The sequence below is a fragment of the Onychomys torridus genome, chromosome 21 (assembly GCF_903995425.1).
Source record: "Onychomys torridus chromosome 21, mOncTor1.1, whole genome shotgun sequence".
NCBI lineage: Eukaryota > Metazoa > Chordata > Mammalia > Rodentia > Cricetidae > Onychomys > Onychomys torridus.
Window position 1 is genome coordinate 46,778,474 of NC_050463.1, and position 14,658 is coordinate 46,793,131.

Here is a 14,658-nt window from a genome sequence, read left to right on the forward strand (position 1 = left end):
GGTTCTTGTTTTTAAGGGAGCGCTCAGGTTCTGGCCACACACATTCTGGCCCCACCACACCATACACCCGCCTTGCTTGAAAGTCTGTGACTCCATGCAAGCCTATGGTGGCAGTGCACTTGAGTCCCCACGATACCTACATCCAGTATGCTGGCTGCGGCGACCTCGTCCAGGTGCCGGAAGACAGAATTGAGCACCTCTCTCAGGCGCTTGGTGGCTGATTTTTTCTGGGGCTGCAGGAGTACAGCCTGGAAGTTCACTGGAAGTCCGTACCTGCTGGGGCAGACCATGTGGGGGCTTAGTGTAAAGGCCACCAAGACAGCCCAGTACCCATGCCAGGGGGCTCATAAGTGCCTATAACTCGAGCTCCAGGGGACCCTATAGCCTCTGGCCTCTTTGGACACCTGTGCACGTGGGAAGTTAAACCTGTAACTGACTGACTCAACTTATAAAAACAAAGCTGTAAAAAGTAACTGGGCCAGGTAACCAAAGGCTAGAAATGAGACACTAAGTCTCCGTACAGTGCCAACCATTTCTGAAGGTCACGGCTTATGACAGAAACCACGGTCCCGTGGCCTGGGCCACCTGTGCTGGGTCCTTGCATACTCAGTGGCCCAAGCCGCAGCTCTGAACTGTACAGGTCCTCATTCAGCTATTAGACGTGTCCACTAAAGGAGGGCAGAGGCCCTGTCAAGGTGTATTCCTCTTGCTCAGTTTTTGGGTGTGTAGAAAAGATTTTAAATCTCCCCAATCATTTCCTCAAGCATCACTGCCTGGGGTGTCCCTTACTCCAGAACACTAATCAAGAGTATCAATGAGCCGTGCCCAGCCAGTGTGTGCAAACTCGGCCCCAGGCAGGTGTCCCTGGGTGCCTTGCTGTCACCTAGCAGCAGAATTTCCTCCCTGGAGTCTGCTGTGGAAGTGAGTCAGCTGGGATCTGTGGATGCCACCATCGTGTCCACTCCTGAACCTTCCCAGTCTTCACTGTGAACAAAGTGTCCCTGGAATATGGATGGCTCCACCCTTCCCATTATGTCTGCAGAGGTCTCTGGTGCCTCTGCTTTTGTTGGCCAGAGAGGCCCCTTGTACTGCCTGCCATCCCCCAAGGCAGGTGCCGTACTGGCCAGTGGGATACTCTAACAGGCAAGTAAGCCCGGGTGAGCGGATAGCCCAGTTGATTTCGAGACAGGTGTTTGCTCTTCTATCCCAAGCTGACCAGAGACTAAGTGATCCTCCTGCCTCAGCCCCCTGATCCCCCAATGCAAGGACTATAGGCATGAGCCACCACACTTCAGGGCCATCTCATCCTAAGTCCTACAGATCTCTTCACTTTTCTGCTGGTGACACTCATCCTGCTCACCCTCCTGTGACAGTGCAAAACATCATTTTGCCAGGACATGATTTCGGCAGGGCCAGCCAGTTCTCCTACTGCCCGCCCTCAAGGCGACAGCCCAGAATGTACCCCAACCTCCCAGACTCCTCAGGAGAGACGCTGCCTCCCTGTGATGAGGTCAGCCACTGGACGGTGTCTTGCTGCTGCTGGGTCCAAGCTTCCCCGCTGCTGCCTCGTCCCACTAACAATACCGAGATTTAACATGAGTGAGCTCCATCACTCCCTGAGAGCCAAATCTGCACACCCAGTGTCCTGTGTCATTTAGTGTTCAACCTTTGCCCTCCTTTGAAAAATATTCACTGTTTGCTTCCCTTTCCATGAAAACATTGAGAATAATATGTATCTGAACACTAAATACTTGGAAGGGGAACAGAACCATCAAAACCTAAATGAGCCGGGTGGTGGTGGCGGTAGCACACGCCTTTAATCCCAGCACTCGGGAGGCAGAGCCAGGTGGATCTCTGTGAGTTCAAGGCCAGCCTGGGCTACCAAGTGAGTTCCAGGAAAGGCGCAAAGCTACACAGAGAAACCCTGTCTCGAAAAACCAATAAACAAATAAACAAACAAACCCTAAATGAGCACACACCAGGATGTGACTGCTTGTGGTTTATTCTGTGATGCTGAGGACTGAACCCAGAGCTTCATGCGTGCCAGGCAAATGCTCGATCACTGAGCTCCACCCCGTCTCTGACAAGTGATTTGGATTCACACCTGTGCTTAACTACGGTTTCTGAGTTTTCCAATGACTGTTAATTTTAAAATGATAGAAAATAAGACAGAATAATTTTTGCATGGGTAGCTTTCCTATTTTAGTGGGGAGCTACCCTGAGGACTACCCTTAGAGGGTGGAGAAATTAGACAGTCTGGGGACGTCTCACAGGAGCCACTGGGGCCCCCTAATAGCACAGAGGGCCTGTATGAGGGTACACAAACAAGTCTGGCAAGAAAGAGAGAGCCCTGGAGAGTGGGGTACACATGGCCAACTGGGATTCCTTGGACATAGTGGAGAATATTCCTAAGACACGGCCACAGAAAGCAAAGGGCAGGAGGGCGAGAAGAGAGGTGGGAACAGAGCATCCGAGCTTCCCCTCCAGGCCCCACCACTCTGAGGCTATCCATCCCAGCATCCCCACCACGCACCTGAGCACAGACTCCACAAATACTCTCAGGGCCTTTATGTGGATCCAGGCAATAAAAGCCTCGCTGAAGTTCACCTTGAGCCAGCGCAGTAGAGGTCCCTGCAGAGATGGGAGAACCACGTGAGCCTCCGGACACTCGCCTGACAAAGGCCCAGGAAGGGCTCAAACTATACAGAGCAAGCCCTGCAACCAGAAGAAAGGCCCAGGAGCCAATAGAAGCAGAGAGACGCCTGGGAAGGCTCAGGACCACTGCATGCAGGTGCCTGGCACTGGGGACGCTCTATGGGGAGCCACTGGCACATGCGAGAGGCCACCTCAGACCAGGGGTGGGAAGCTCCCCAGCTCTTGACCTCAAGCCTGTCACGTGCAGCTGATAGGCTCTCGTCCGACACTCCACAGCCGAGTCGCCCACCTCATCTGAAGGCACTGCCCTCAGGGTCCAGCCCACCCATCTACCAGCTGCACCTGCCAGTGGCTCTCCAAGCCTCCTCTAGGCCATAGCTGCTGCTACAGAGCCTGATGTGGTTGTTCCTCAGGGGCAGCCCCCATCTGACCCTTCTAATTGCTCCGACAAGGCCAGAGGTGGTCCAGCCAGGGCAGTCATGGAGGAATGCTGAGCTTCCGGACCACCCACCCTCCAGCCAGAGCCCTGCCCATCACCAGACACCAGCTCCAGCCACCGTCAACCAGAGCACAGGCATCCCAGCCAGCCAACAAGCCCCATTCCCTGCCTAGAGAGAGCCAACTCCAGAAAGACCATGGAGATTAGGACAGCAGGATTCTGGGTTCCTCCGATTTCAGACCTCACAAGCTATAGGAAACAACAGCAAATGCAAAGATTTGTTCCTCAGCTGGAGTGCCTTGAGCCAGGGACCCCCAGGGTTCCCAGGGGGTGCTTACCTCACCCTCGCCCTCTCTGTCTCTGTCGGTCTGCCCCGCAGCGGGCCTAGCAGGGTTACCTAGCGGGGTTACCTTAACCTTGTGGTCCCGGTAGGTGGCTGATCCCTTTTTAAGAGCAACACAGGAAGTTTGCTAAAGGCACAGAAATTATTTATTAATCTTTCAGCAAGCATGAATTATGAACACAAGTAATTCTCATGGCCTGGAGAGCATGTGCAAGCAGGCTCTGGAGTCTGGGCTCAGAGAATGGTGTGGCAAGGGTGCAAGGCCTGTGATTTCAGACACTAGGGATGGAGCCAAACCTACATGCCTGCCTGGGTCAGGACCCCAGCGGCAGCAAAGAGCTCCCGGAAGTGTTACTGAACTATCCTGACCTCAGGAGCTCATCTGTCTGGACCCTGACACTCAGGAACAGCTCCCTCTGGAGTGTTCATGGAACACTTGAGCATGTCACATACAGGACATTAGTCAGGCATGCAGCCAGGCCATTTCAACCTTTAGCACCCTGTCTGCGAATGGCTAGAAAACACAGGGTAACTCAACTGTATGTTGCCAGAGAAACGCAGTCCCTAGCCTCTAGTGGGCCAGTAACTAAAGGATATGGGATGCTTGTCTGAAACCCACTCTCGACCATACCAAATAGGAAAGATTCTCTGGGTAGAGAGGATCTTCACTGAGCCTCTCTAAGGCTCCATTTGCCAGTACAGTTTCTCAGTGTCTCCCAAGAGCTGTTTCCCACACACAAGGACACTCTGGCAGGTTCTCTGGGCCAGTTGGGGCTCCTGAAACCTATGCCATGTAAAGACACCACCAGCCGGCAATCTGAGCCCTAAGAGAAGGTGGCAGGCTTGCTTGTGTTACCCTAATAAACAGGGTGGGTGCCAAATGTCCTACATCGCTATAGACAGGGCCCTCATAATCTGGCCCCATATGGGGATACTGCAGGGACTCAGCCAGGGAAGCAACAATCCAGGAAAAGCCCCACCTACGGGCAAGGCTGGGCATTTGTGACGGACAGGGTCCCTGGAAGCTGAGGTCAGGCAATGGCACCCAGGGCTTCTGTTCTAGTTAGTGACAGTCACTCCTGCCAGAATGTGCCATGTCTACGCCATTGCTCTAAGGCTGAGCACCCTCAGAGGCTCAGGGCCCAGGCCTCCAGCCAAGCTTTTGCATCTTCAGGAGCTCCGGCTAGGAGCCAATTGAATTGGGGGTCTGGGCAGGGTGGGTGCTGGCTCAGTGCATACACATGGTGTGCGTGTGTGTGTGTGTGTGTGTGTGTGTGTGTGTGTGTGTGTGTGCGTGTGTGTGTCTGTGTGTCTGTGTGTCTGTGTGTCTGTGTGTCTATGCTCCAGGGACGGGGGGTTCAAACTCTCCAACATGGACTGATGGTAAGATGTCGCTCGGTTGGCAGAGTACTTGCCTACCATGTACAATACCCGAGGCTCCATCCCCAGAACGGAAACTGACTCTTGTACCATACATCTATGATCTCAGAGCTCTGTAGGTGTCATATTACATGACAACCTCAATTACATATCAAGTCGGAGGCCAGCCTGGGATACATGAGACCCTCTCTCAAAAACAAACGACAACATGGAAAACCCAACGCCAGGAGCCATCAGTCGGCCTTCCCTTCTGGAAAGGAAACAGCAGGCAGGTGAGGTTCCATGAGGTTCCACAACGGCTTCGGGGAACTCGGTGGCTTATGCTCACTCCCAAATGGGTGGGTGAGAAAAGCCACTCACTCAGCAAGATCAGATGGGATGTGCGCAGGCCATCTGCCTAGTGTGGGAGGAAGCCTGGGGCGAGTGCTGGGCCACGTGTGAGGCTCTGTACCAGCCCAGTGGCCCTGCTCTTCCAGGCACGTACTGTGAGTACACAGGCCTTCCTCTGGAGACTCAAGGGCACTCTCCTCCCCCCACGTCACTGAAGTGGCACTAGAAGGTTCTCTGAGGAAGCCTCCCTCCACAGCTGGAAACACACACCTCGGCCAGCTCCTTGAAAGTGCAGGGCTGAGCCGGTGCTGCCATTACTGGACACCAGTCTGGAAGACACATTTGCCGAGCCCAGAGGTGATGTTCCCAGAACTAAAGGGTTGGTTCCCAGTTCAACACCCAAACACTCAGTTTTGCTCCAGGAGTGAAGGCCTGACCTCTCCACAAAGTTTCTAAGTGCCTGTGGCCAGAGTGTGTCGGGTAAGCACCCACTCTGCTAAGAGCACAGGAGAGGTAAACACAGGTGCTACTGATGCCCTGAAATCTATAGTCATGGACAATAGGGAGACCAGGGGCTCTTGAGTTGCTGACACTCTCCACTCTGGCCACAGATGCTTCATTCTGGTGTCCCCTGCTCTGGATGACCTGGGGCAAAGCCCAGAGTGATCCCCTGGCCAGGATACACGTAACATCTCACCTACTGTGCAGCAGATAAGCCCTGCCAGAAAGGCCCGTGATCCGGGTGGTAGTGAGCCTCATCAGGAAGTGGGGCTCAGTACATAGGCCATCTGAACTCACATGGGCCTCGACAGCTCAAGTCCAGGAGATGGGACAGTGAGGCCGAGGAGTGAACTCTGGCCCCCAGAACATTGGGGGTGCATCTCGGCTGTCTAGAGAGCCCCTCCCACACCCTGGTACTCACATACTGTTGTTTCTTATCAGACAGCAACCTGTTCATCTCTTCCCTTTCTCTTTTAATCTCTTTTTCATCGTAGTAAAATTCCCGGACAATGAACCTTCAAAAAAGGAGCTACAGCTGTTACTGAGGACCTGTTCTAGGCAGATTCTCCCCAGGGACTCCCACGGAACCCGGAGGAGCCCGGGGGCCTCATCCTTACTTGTTTTCTTTGGCTTTAACTTTGAAATCTTCAGTCACTTTGCGGAAGAGAGTCACTGTGAAGAGGCCAGCCTCCTTGTCCTCGGCGATCAGTCTAGAGGAGAAGCGTTTGTTGGCTGTATGACCTAGGGTCACTCCACCCCAGGCTCTGGGCTGAAGCTAGGCTAAGAGGAGCTCTTCTTCAGCCTCAGGAGGCCATCCCCACTGGCAGAGTCAGAGTCCCTGGGCCTGGTGGCCTATATTTGGGTCTGTGTCAGTCACCAGGGCTCAGCCTTGGAAGCTCCAGCCTCTGGTTGGGAGTGACAGGGAGTGCAGATCTGCTCTGTCTCATGCTCCTCAAATGGCTGAGTGATCCAGGTTGTGTCCCCACCCCACCCCCCACCCTGCAGGGCCTGACACCCCCACTGGCTGTGCAGGTTCCAGTGAGGTGAGCAGCAGAAGCCACCCCACAAGGACCACTCCACTTCCAATATCATGAAGCCCTGGCTGGATATGTCCTTTCCAGCATGTGCCAGCATGGAATCACTGTCCCCAACAAGATCTAAGCAAGAAGTCTTGGGGGCGTAGGCATGCCCGGTTGTCAGATCACCTCTCCGGTGTCACAGAGCCCACACCCATAGGAACTGCCTGCCCTTAAAATCCAGCCCTTTCCAGAATTGCTGGTGCAGGCTCTCAAGCTCTCTTTATCATGAAGGGCGGGAGGTCTCTGCTCTGCAGCCCAGCATCCTGCCAAGCTGAATGGAATGCATGGCACTATAAGAAAGTGTGGCCTTGTTGAAGTGGATGTGGTCTTATTGGAGGAGGTGTGTCACTGTGGAGGCAGGCTTTGAGGTCTCATATGCTCAAGCTAGGCCTAGTGTGGCAGTCTCCCACTGCCTGTGGATCAAAAGGTAGAATCTCACTCTCTCTCCAGCACCATGTCTGCCTGCCTGCCACCACGCTTTCTGCCAGGATGATAATGGACTAAACCTCTGAACTGTAATCCAGCCCCGTTTAAATGTTTCCCTTTATAAGAGCTGAGTGGTCATGATGTCTCTTCCTAGCAATAAAACCCTAACTAAGACAGTGATCCTCCCAAAAGGACCCCAGAGACAATCCTTAAGAACAGAAGAAACCAGTTTACCAGGCAGCTCCTGACTGTGCTACCTGCCCACAAAAGAAGTCCCTCCTCCTCAAGCTCTACCTCCCCAAGACCTTAGCCTGTGACTAACCTGTGCCTTGCAACCCCTCAATGTAGCTCCTGGTGAGCGTGTCCTGGGAGTTTGTAGCATGTTCCTCGGGGTCAAGACCTCAAGAGTGAATGGGTCGAGATAGGAAGGGGGCTAGGGTGGGATGGGACAGGATGGATGAGGGTGGGGTGGGACAGAGTAGGATGGGATGGGATGGGGTGGGATGGGATGGGGTGGGGTGGGGTGGGATGAGGTGGGGGGGGGTGGGGTAGGATGGATGAGGTTGGGGTAGGATAGGATAGAGTAGGATGGATGGGTAGGGGTGAGTGAGGTGGGATGGGATGGAATGAGACAGATGGAGTAGGTAGGGTAGGTCTGGATAGAGTGGAGTGAGGCTGGATGAAATGACATGGGGCAGGTGGGATGAGGTGAGGTGGGGTGAGGTGGGCAGCTGTGGGTGCAGGGTGGTAGGGCAGATAATTGAGCTCATGGTACTTGTGGCTCATTCTAAAATTTCCTTTAGGGCCCACATAAAAATACATGACTTAGGATCACAAACAAGTTCGCACGATTAACAGTCCCCTAGGCCCTGCCCCACTGAAGGAGACTCATGACTCCTTATTGCTATGACCCTCTAGGTGGTTTTTCTCGTTTCTATGGCCCCTGTGACTCTGCTGTGAACTGTATTATGGCGCAGGCACCGAGACATTCCTGTCACACATTTTTGTCTTGTTTTGATACGGTTTGATTCTAGATAAATGGCATGGGTCTCCATATACCCGCAGTGTTGGTAAGAACGGCCCCCATAGGGTTGGGGATTTAGCTCAGTGGTAGAGCGCTCGCCTAGCAAGCGCAAGGCCCTGGGTTTGATCCTCAGCTCAAAAAAAAAAAAAAAAAAAGAATGGCCCCCATAGGCTCCTATTATTTGAATGCTTAGTCACCAGAAAGTGGCACTATTTGAGAAGAATTAGGAGGTGTGGCCTTGTTGAAGGGAGTATGTCTCTGGGGATGGGTTTTGAGGTTTCAAAAGCCCACATCAGGCCTAGGTATGCATTCACTCTCTCTCAACCTCTCTCTGTCTATCTCTTGGCTCTGGCCCTGGCTCTCTGCCTGCGGATCAGGCATAAAGCTCCGAGCTATTGCTCCAGTGCCATGTGTGACGCCACACTCCCTGCCATGATGAAAACAGACTAGGCCTCTGAAGCAGTAAGCCAACCCCCAGTTAAATGCTTTCTTTTATAAGCGTTACCTCGGTCATGGTGTCTCCCTCACAAAGTAAAACAGTGACTAAACCACCTGCCAACAGCTAACGTTTGCTCAATCTCAAAGTGAGCGCTGATGTGTGTAGTTGCATTGCTGGTTTCCCATGGCAGACACAGTTCCGACCCAGTGTTACCCATCAATTTTGCAGTGCTCACGTGTTCCTGTCCTGACCCCAAATGGCCACACACTGAGAATGCCCTCCCTCTTCAGACTCTGTAGCCAGCCCTAGGCTGTCCCTCTGTTCGGGCATTTGCTGAGCGACCTCCATACGGCTCCCCCTTAAGTGGGGCAGAATGGATGTCTAAGTAGAGAACAGAGGCTCTGCCGGAGACAGCCAGCACAGCCTTCCTGGGCCCAGGGGGGAAGTGGGGGCGCAGGGATTGGGGAGACAGGAAACTGGAGCTTTGAAGGACAATGACAGACAGGAATATATCTCAAGAGATGAGAAGGAATTCCAGGCCACAGGGACTCAATGCACAGGTATGGTGCTGGGAGGTGCCCCACCCTGGCACAGGTCTGGTGCTCCAAGAACATCCGTACACTCCCCTCTGGGAGGTCGACTAAGCTGAGGTCTTGCTTACTTGGTTGATCGAGGGACCACCATGTCGGATAGGGACTCATATGTCCTCTGCCACTGTACGTAGCTTGACCTGTGAGGGCACAGAACTGTTGAGTGCTTCGGAAAGAAAGGGCTTCTATCGTCTCAGGAAACTGTTTGCACCTTCTCCTGAAGACTGAAAGGCAAGAGGAATAACCAGGGGGTGTCCCTAACTTCCCCAAACCTCCTGCTATTATTATTGCCCAGTGCCGTGCTGAGCCCAGTCTGCATGCAAGGTCTTCCCAGAAGGTCCCCATATGGAGAGCTCAGGTGCCGGTATGTTGGAAGCTCAATAATAATTGTCTGATTCTGGCCCAGGTTACCTGGGACCAGAGGAATGACCTTTGTAGCCTTAGGTCAAAAGGAACAATAGATCTCTCAGGCTTCTTGTGGGCACAACACAGGTACTCAATAAACGCTGTCACAGCCACCATCTCCCTGGTTCTGTGCCTGTGGAGATAGTGGCCCTCCATGGGCCCTGAGCAGCAATGTCTGCTGACCTGGGGCCAGCAGGGCACAGGGGCCCACCTTACTTTCTACTGCGCAGCGCACACCCACCATCTTCCTATCCACGTACTTGGGGACGATGACCAGCAAGGTTATGAGATATTCCGAATCAAGTACAAAGTCTTCTTTGCTGACAATATCGCTCAGTGTCCGAGTGAAGAGGTTCCCCCTGGAAGGCAGAGGGACAAGGGGTAAGCCCAGCAGAGAGGCTCACTGACCCCGCATGCCTGTAGAGTCCAGACAAACAGCAGGAAATGGAACAGGCTCAGGGGAGCCTCCAAGCTGTCTGCTGCCAGAGCCAGGTACAGCCGCATTGTAAGCGAGCTACCTCCTGTTCCCTCTCGGGGCAGGGAAACTGGCAAAGCCTCTGCAACTGTCGCCTGTCACTCAAGGGGCTGCTGAATCTAACACCTCAGTGACCTGCACTGTCCTCAAAAGCCAGCTCAGGTGCTGGGAGGGGACCTCAGGTGGCAGGCAGCTAAAGTTAATTCAAGTATCAAACCAGCCAGGTCTCCAAGTTGCATGGGACAGATAGGCCTAGATAGAGCTAGCTAGCTCTGTGTCACTTTACAGGCTGATCAGTCCAGGAGCTGGGGACACTCACCTGAAGTGGTTCTGTCAATGCCACTAACCCTCCTGGCTCAGATGAAGAGCGTGGACAGCATGCAGCTACCACAACAGTGTGGGTCCCCACACTGCAGAGTCCTAGCCAGACAGCCCCCAGAGCATGAAGCAATGTTAGCCCACTGCTTCCAACTTCCCAAGCACAGAGCCATAGGCAAAGCCTCAAGGCAAGACAGAAATCCCATCTTCCAAAGGGGTCTGCTCTGCACGCAGCTATGAGGTCATGAACAAAGGCTGGCGGATCCCCTCCAGAGGGACCCTAGGCATAGCCACTCTGTCACCACAGCAAGCACATCATCCTGCTAGGGGTCTTAGCAAACCCAGCCCAAAGCAACAAAGCCACAGGTTTATTGATTGAGTAACTGTGACTCTTCAAGTGTAGAAATGGTTTCCCTTTGGTTTATGTCTATAGAGCCTGAGAACATCGTGGGTGCATCTGATAGGTGAAGGAGGAACCAGAGACCGTAGGAGAGAGGAGGTTGGACCAGTCACCCCCTGAAGTCCCAATTCTCGAATTACACTTTTTAGTTATTTACTTCGTGTGCGTGCGTGCGTGCGTGTGTGTGTGTGTGTGTGTGTTTGTGTGTGTAGGAGCACATTTCCGGAGATCAGAAGACAACTTGCAGAAGTCATCTCTCTCCCTTCTGCCAGGTGAGACCCCGGGACCGAACTCAGGGCATCGTGCATGCAGCGGGCACCTTTACGCGCCGATCCATCTTGACGGCCACCAGACTGTGGCCACCTTACTCGAATCCACCATGGCTCGTGTCCAGTTAGCCTGAGACGGAGTCAGACAACCTGACTTTCTAAGCTCGGTGCATCTGTGTGTCCCCACCCCACCCCCACCGACGGAGGGCAGCTTCCGTATCCCTTCTCTGTTTGGATTTGGGGTTGCTTTGTTCATTTGAGTGCTTTATTGGAATAATGAGCTTTCTTGGAGAACATAAGTCAAAAGCAGAAACCCATTGGCTTCATACAGGACTCATACAAGAGCCTGCAGGGAAGCTTGCTTACATGGCAATCTTACTGTTTGTGTTGTAGCTGTGCGGTGGGACTTTCCATTTAAGGAGTCGTGTGGGTGCTTAAAACGTTTCTGGTTTTGAAGCACTTTTTCCTTTTGGGTTTTCAGATTAGGAATGGTCTTCATTTTATGAGTAGAAAAGCCGGCCCGGGGAAGATTTAAGGAAGCTGAAGTAAGAGATACCAGAAGGAGAGCAACTGGCTCTGAGCTCCTGGGCCACTCCCCGATTTTCTGGACTCAGACTCGGCATCTAGAGATTGAGTGCTGGGGCCACTTCATGTTTGCTCGGCCCTATCCAGCCCCGACTCTCACTCAGGAGCGTGCCTGGCTCCTTACCGCCTGTTCTTTCCGGGTTGCTCACTGCCATCCTCAAAACAGTCCCTGCCCTGATGGTCCTGACCACCATGGAGCCTGGTCTGTCGGGGGGGGGGGGGGGGATACTGAACAATCCATTCTCCAGCAGACAGCCAGGGCAGCTGAGGACCTGCCACTGCCTCCCCTCCCCTGCCCCCAGGCTGCTGCCCATGAGCCTATCCACCCCTTGAAGAGGTCTGGGCTCTCCCATCCCATCCTGCCTGCCCTCCTTGAAGAGGAGGTGCAGAGAGAGGCCTGAGCAGGCTCCTCAGAGCCTCACCTTGGGTAAGGAGTGGGGACAGAAGGAAAGAAGGAATGAGCAGGAAGCAACGTCATGCTCCTCTGTGTTCACAGCCGGGCTGGCCACCCTGCCTGGCTCTGTCCTCTTCATCTGCTCCAACTGTCGTCCCCGTCCCCCCCCCCCCCCCCGGCTCAAGGGCCACAGTCACGGGAAAGGCAGAGTAGAGGACCCCCACCCCACTCCACCAGATTCATGCAAAGAGAAGGCAGTGGGTGTGGTACACACGTGGATTTCTTCTCCAAGTTCTCCAGGTTGGCCTTCAGAACGCTGTATGCTGCTGTGCGGGACTTCAGGTCTGTCTCGATTTGTGCCAGTTGCTAGGAGGGAGAGGGGGAGAGAGACGCTCCTAGTGACCTTGAGGAGTTAGTGAACCTCTTCAAAATCTGCCCCAAGCATCTTTGGGACAGTGACCAAGCCAGCCAATAGGGCTCATTCCTGTAATTCCAGCACTTGGGAGCCAGAGGCAGGCAGATCAGTTCAGGATCATCCTTAGCTACATAGCCAGTTTGAGGCCTAGGCTTCATGAAACCCTGTCTCAGGATAAAGAAAGAAACAAAGAGACAGAAGAAAAACAGCAACCCGCCTGAGACTCCCCGGGCAGCCCTACCTGTCTCCCTCCTGGCTCTCCCAACTCCCCCCTCCCTCGGTACCTGGACCCCACAGTCAGTCCCCTCCTGGGGAAGTGGGTAGAGACAACTTTACTAAAGTGCCAGCCACACAGCTTGGCCTGTGTCACACACTAACATGGGCTCCTTCCCAGCAAGAGATGCTGAACTTCCGGGCCCTGGGTACCTCTGCTAGAGGGTAGCCAGTGACCTAGCCGGTCTTCCACTCTTAGCCTCCCAATCATCCACCTCTCCAGGCTTGACTGCAACCTCTTCCTAACCCGCAACAACTGAGCACCTCTGTCCCCTGCCTCAGGCTCCCCAGCTACTCAACAGGAGGAGGAATGTCATCTTAGAAAGGCCCCAAGGACAGCTGGCCACAGTGAAGAGCAGCTCAAGAAGATGGTGGTAAGATGTTTTCTGAGGCCAGAAGGCAGCGAGTGAGCCACAGCGAGTCCCTCCCAAGGGCTGAGCTCTGTGGTAATTTAAAGACAGTTCTGTCCTCGAAGGGCTCAGCAGACCTGGCCCTGCAAAGACGGGGCATGACAGTGAGCACCACCCTGCAGCCGTAACAATGAACAGGTGGCTGTGTATTTATTATGCATGGATTGCGTGTCCGCTAACAGGCAGTGGTGGGTGCTTCAGAGTCTGTGACCCCAAAACACAAGCCGTCTGGCCATTCCTCTGCCGCCATTTTGGCAGTGGGATGTGATGGGAGTGTCCATACTGCAGGGCAGTGCATACCTCTCTCAGATGGGGGAGATGTTGAGAAGCATTGAGATGAAACCCAGTATTCTGTGGAAGTTCTGAGTTTAAGTACTCAGAACAGACATCCAAAGAGGAGCACATTCCCAGGATGTTACAAAAATGCTCCACAGAGATCCGTGTGCCTTGAGGGGTTTCTCTCACTGATGATATCCTACTGCATAACTAGGATGCACAGCTGTGCCGTACACTTGGACCACACCACACGCCACACTCAAGGTGCGGCCACACCATGTGACTACAGGACAATGTGCTATACAAACTGTACAAAGCCCCAAGCCACCTCAGAAGAACAAAGCGAGGCTGGGGCTGATACACAAACTCTTGGGGCAGTACGGACTGAAGATCCAGTCTTCCCCAACCCCTGTCCCACTAGCCTGCAGGAGCTGGTTCCCTGTGATGGAGAGTGGGGCCATGCACACTGCACAACTTGTGGGATTTGACCTCCTGACCCACATCCCCTCCCAGTCCGCTGCTTCAATAACTGTGCATTTGGGTACCCAGGACTAGAGGAGAACCAGTTCTCCTCTCCAGCTCCCCCAAGCCAGGTCCAGTGTCCCTAGGACTCAGAATCCCAAGTTGGCATACCCAACCTCGCAAAAATCTTGTGTTCTCTGGCTCAGTGGTGGACTTGTGTGATGCTCTCCTGAAAGCCATACCTGGCACAATGCCCTGAGCTGCTCCTGCTAGAAGCACCTTTGAGAACCTCTGCCTGGTTGTCTTGGGAGGGCATGTAAGCCCAAGGAGCCACACCCAGATTCCCAAGAAACCTGAGGGAGGAAAGGACTCAACCCCACCCTTCTTGTCCTGACCTGCCTACGGCCCTCAGGAAAGTACAGCTACTTAGAGAACAGGGCAGCTTTGTTCAGCACACAGCTGGGATCTCCCCAGGCATTGGGCCAGCTGGAGACATGACATCTAAGGGGTTCTCTATGCATCAACAATAGGGCAGCACAATCAACCCATGATGAGGGCACCTAGAAGTCACCTTGGCTATGGGATGCCCACACTGTCCCCTCAGATCCCTGTGCTAGGAGGCTTGTATCCAGTATGAGCCAGAGACCATGGCTTAGTAGATGGCACCCTGTCACAGGGCTGATTTGTTGTCATAAGACACTTAGGGGATGAGTTGGCACAATGTGACTAAGGGGTGGGGCTTCTAAGTCACACTGTCTTCTAAAGCAATG

The 14,658-nt window shown here is 53.7% G+C and overlaps 1 protein-coding gene across 1 annotated transcript in view; it reads right to left on the reverse strand.

The window, feature by feature from the left end:
* Atp6v1c2 (ATPase H+ transporting V1 subunit C2) overlaps positions 1-14,658 on the reverse strand; it is a 35,006-nt gene that overhangs the window by 998 nt on the left and 19,350 nt on the right. Inside the window, exons 6-13 of the mRNA XM_036171016.1 lie at positions 12,327-12,418; positions 9,872-9,970; positions 9,278-9,346; positions 6,266-6,358; positions 6,070-6,163; positions 3,433-3,564; positions 2,534-2,631; positions 141-273 (exon numbers count right to left, since the gene is read on the reverse strand). Of these exons, the coding sequence (XP_036026909.1) occupies positions 141-273; positions 2,534-2,631; positions 3,433-3,564; positions 6,070-6,163; positions 6,266-6,358; positions 9,278-9,346; positions 9,872-9,970; positions 12,327-12,418 (810 nt within the window). The remainder of the gene's footprint in view (positions 1-140; positions 274-2,533; positions 2,632-3,432; positions 3,565-6,069; positions 6,164-6,265; positions 6,359-9,277; positions 9,347-9,871; positions 9,971-12,326; positions 12,419-14,658) is intronic.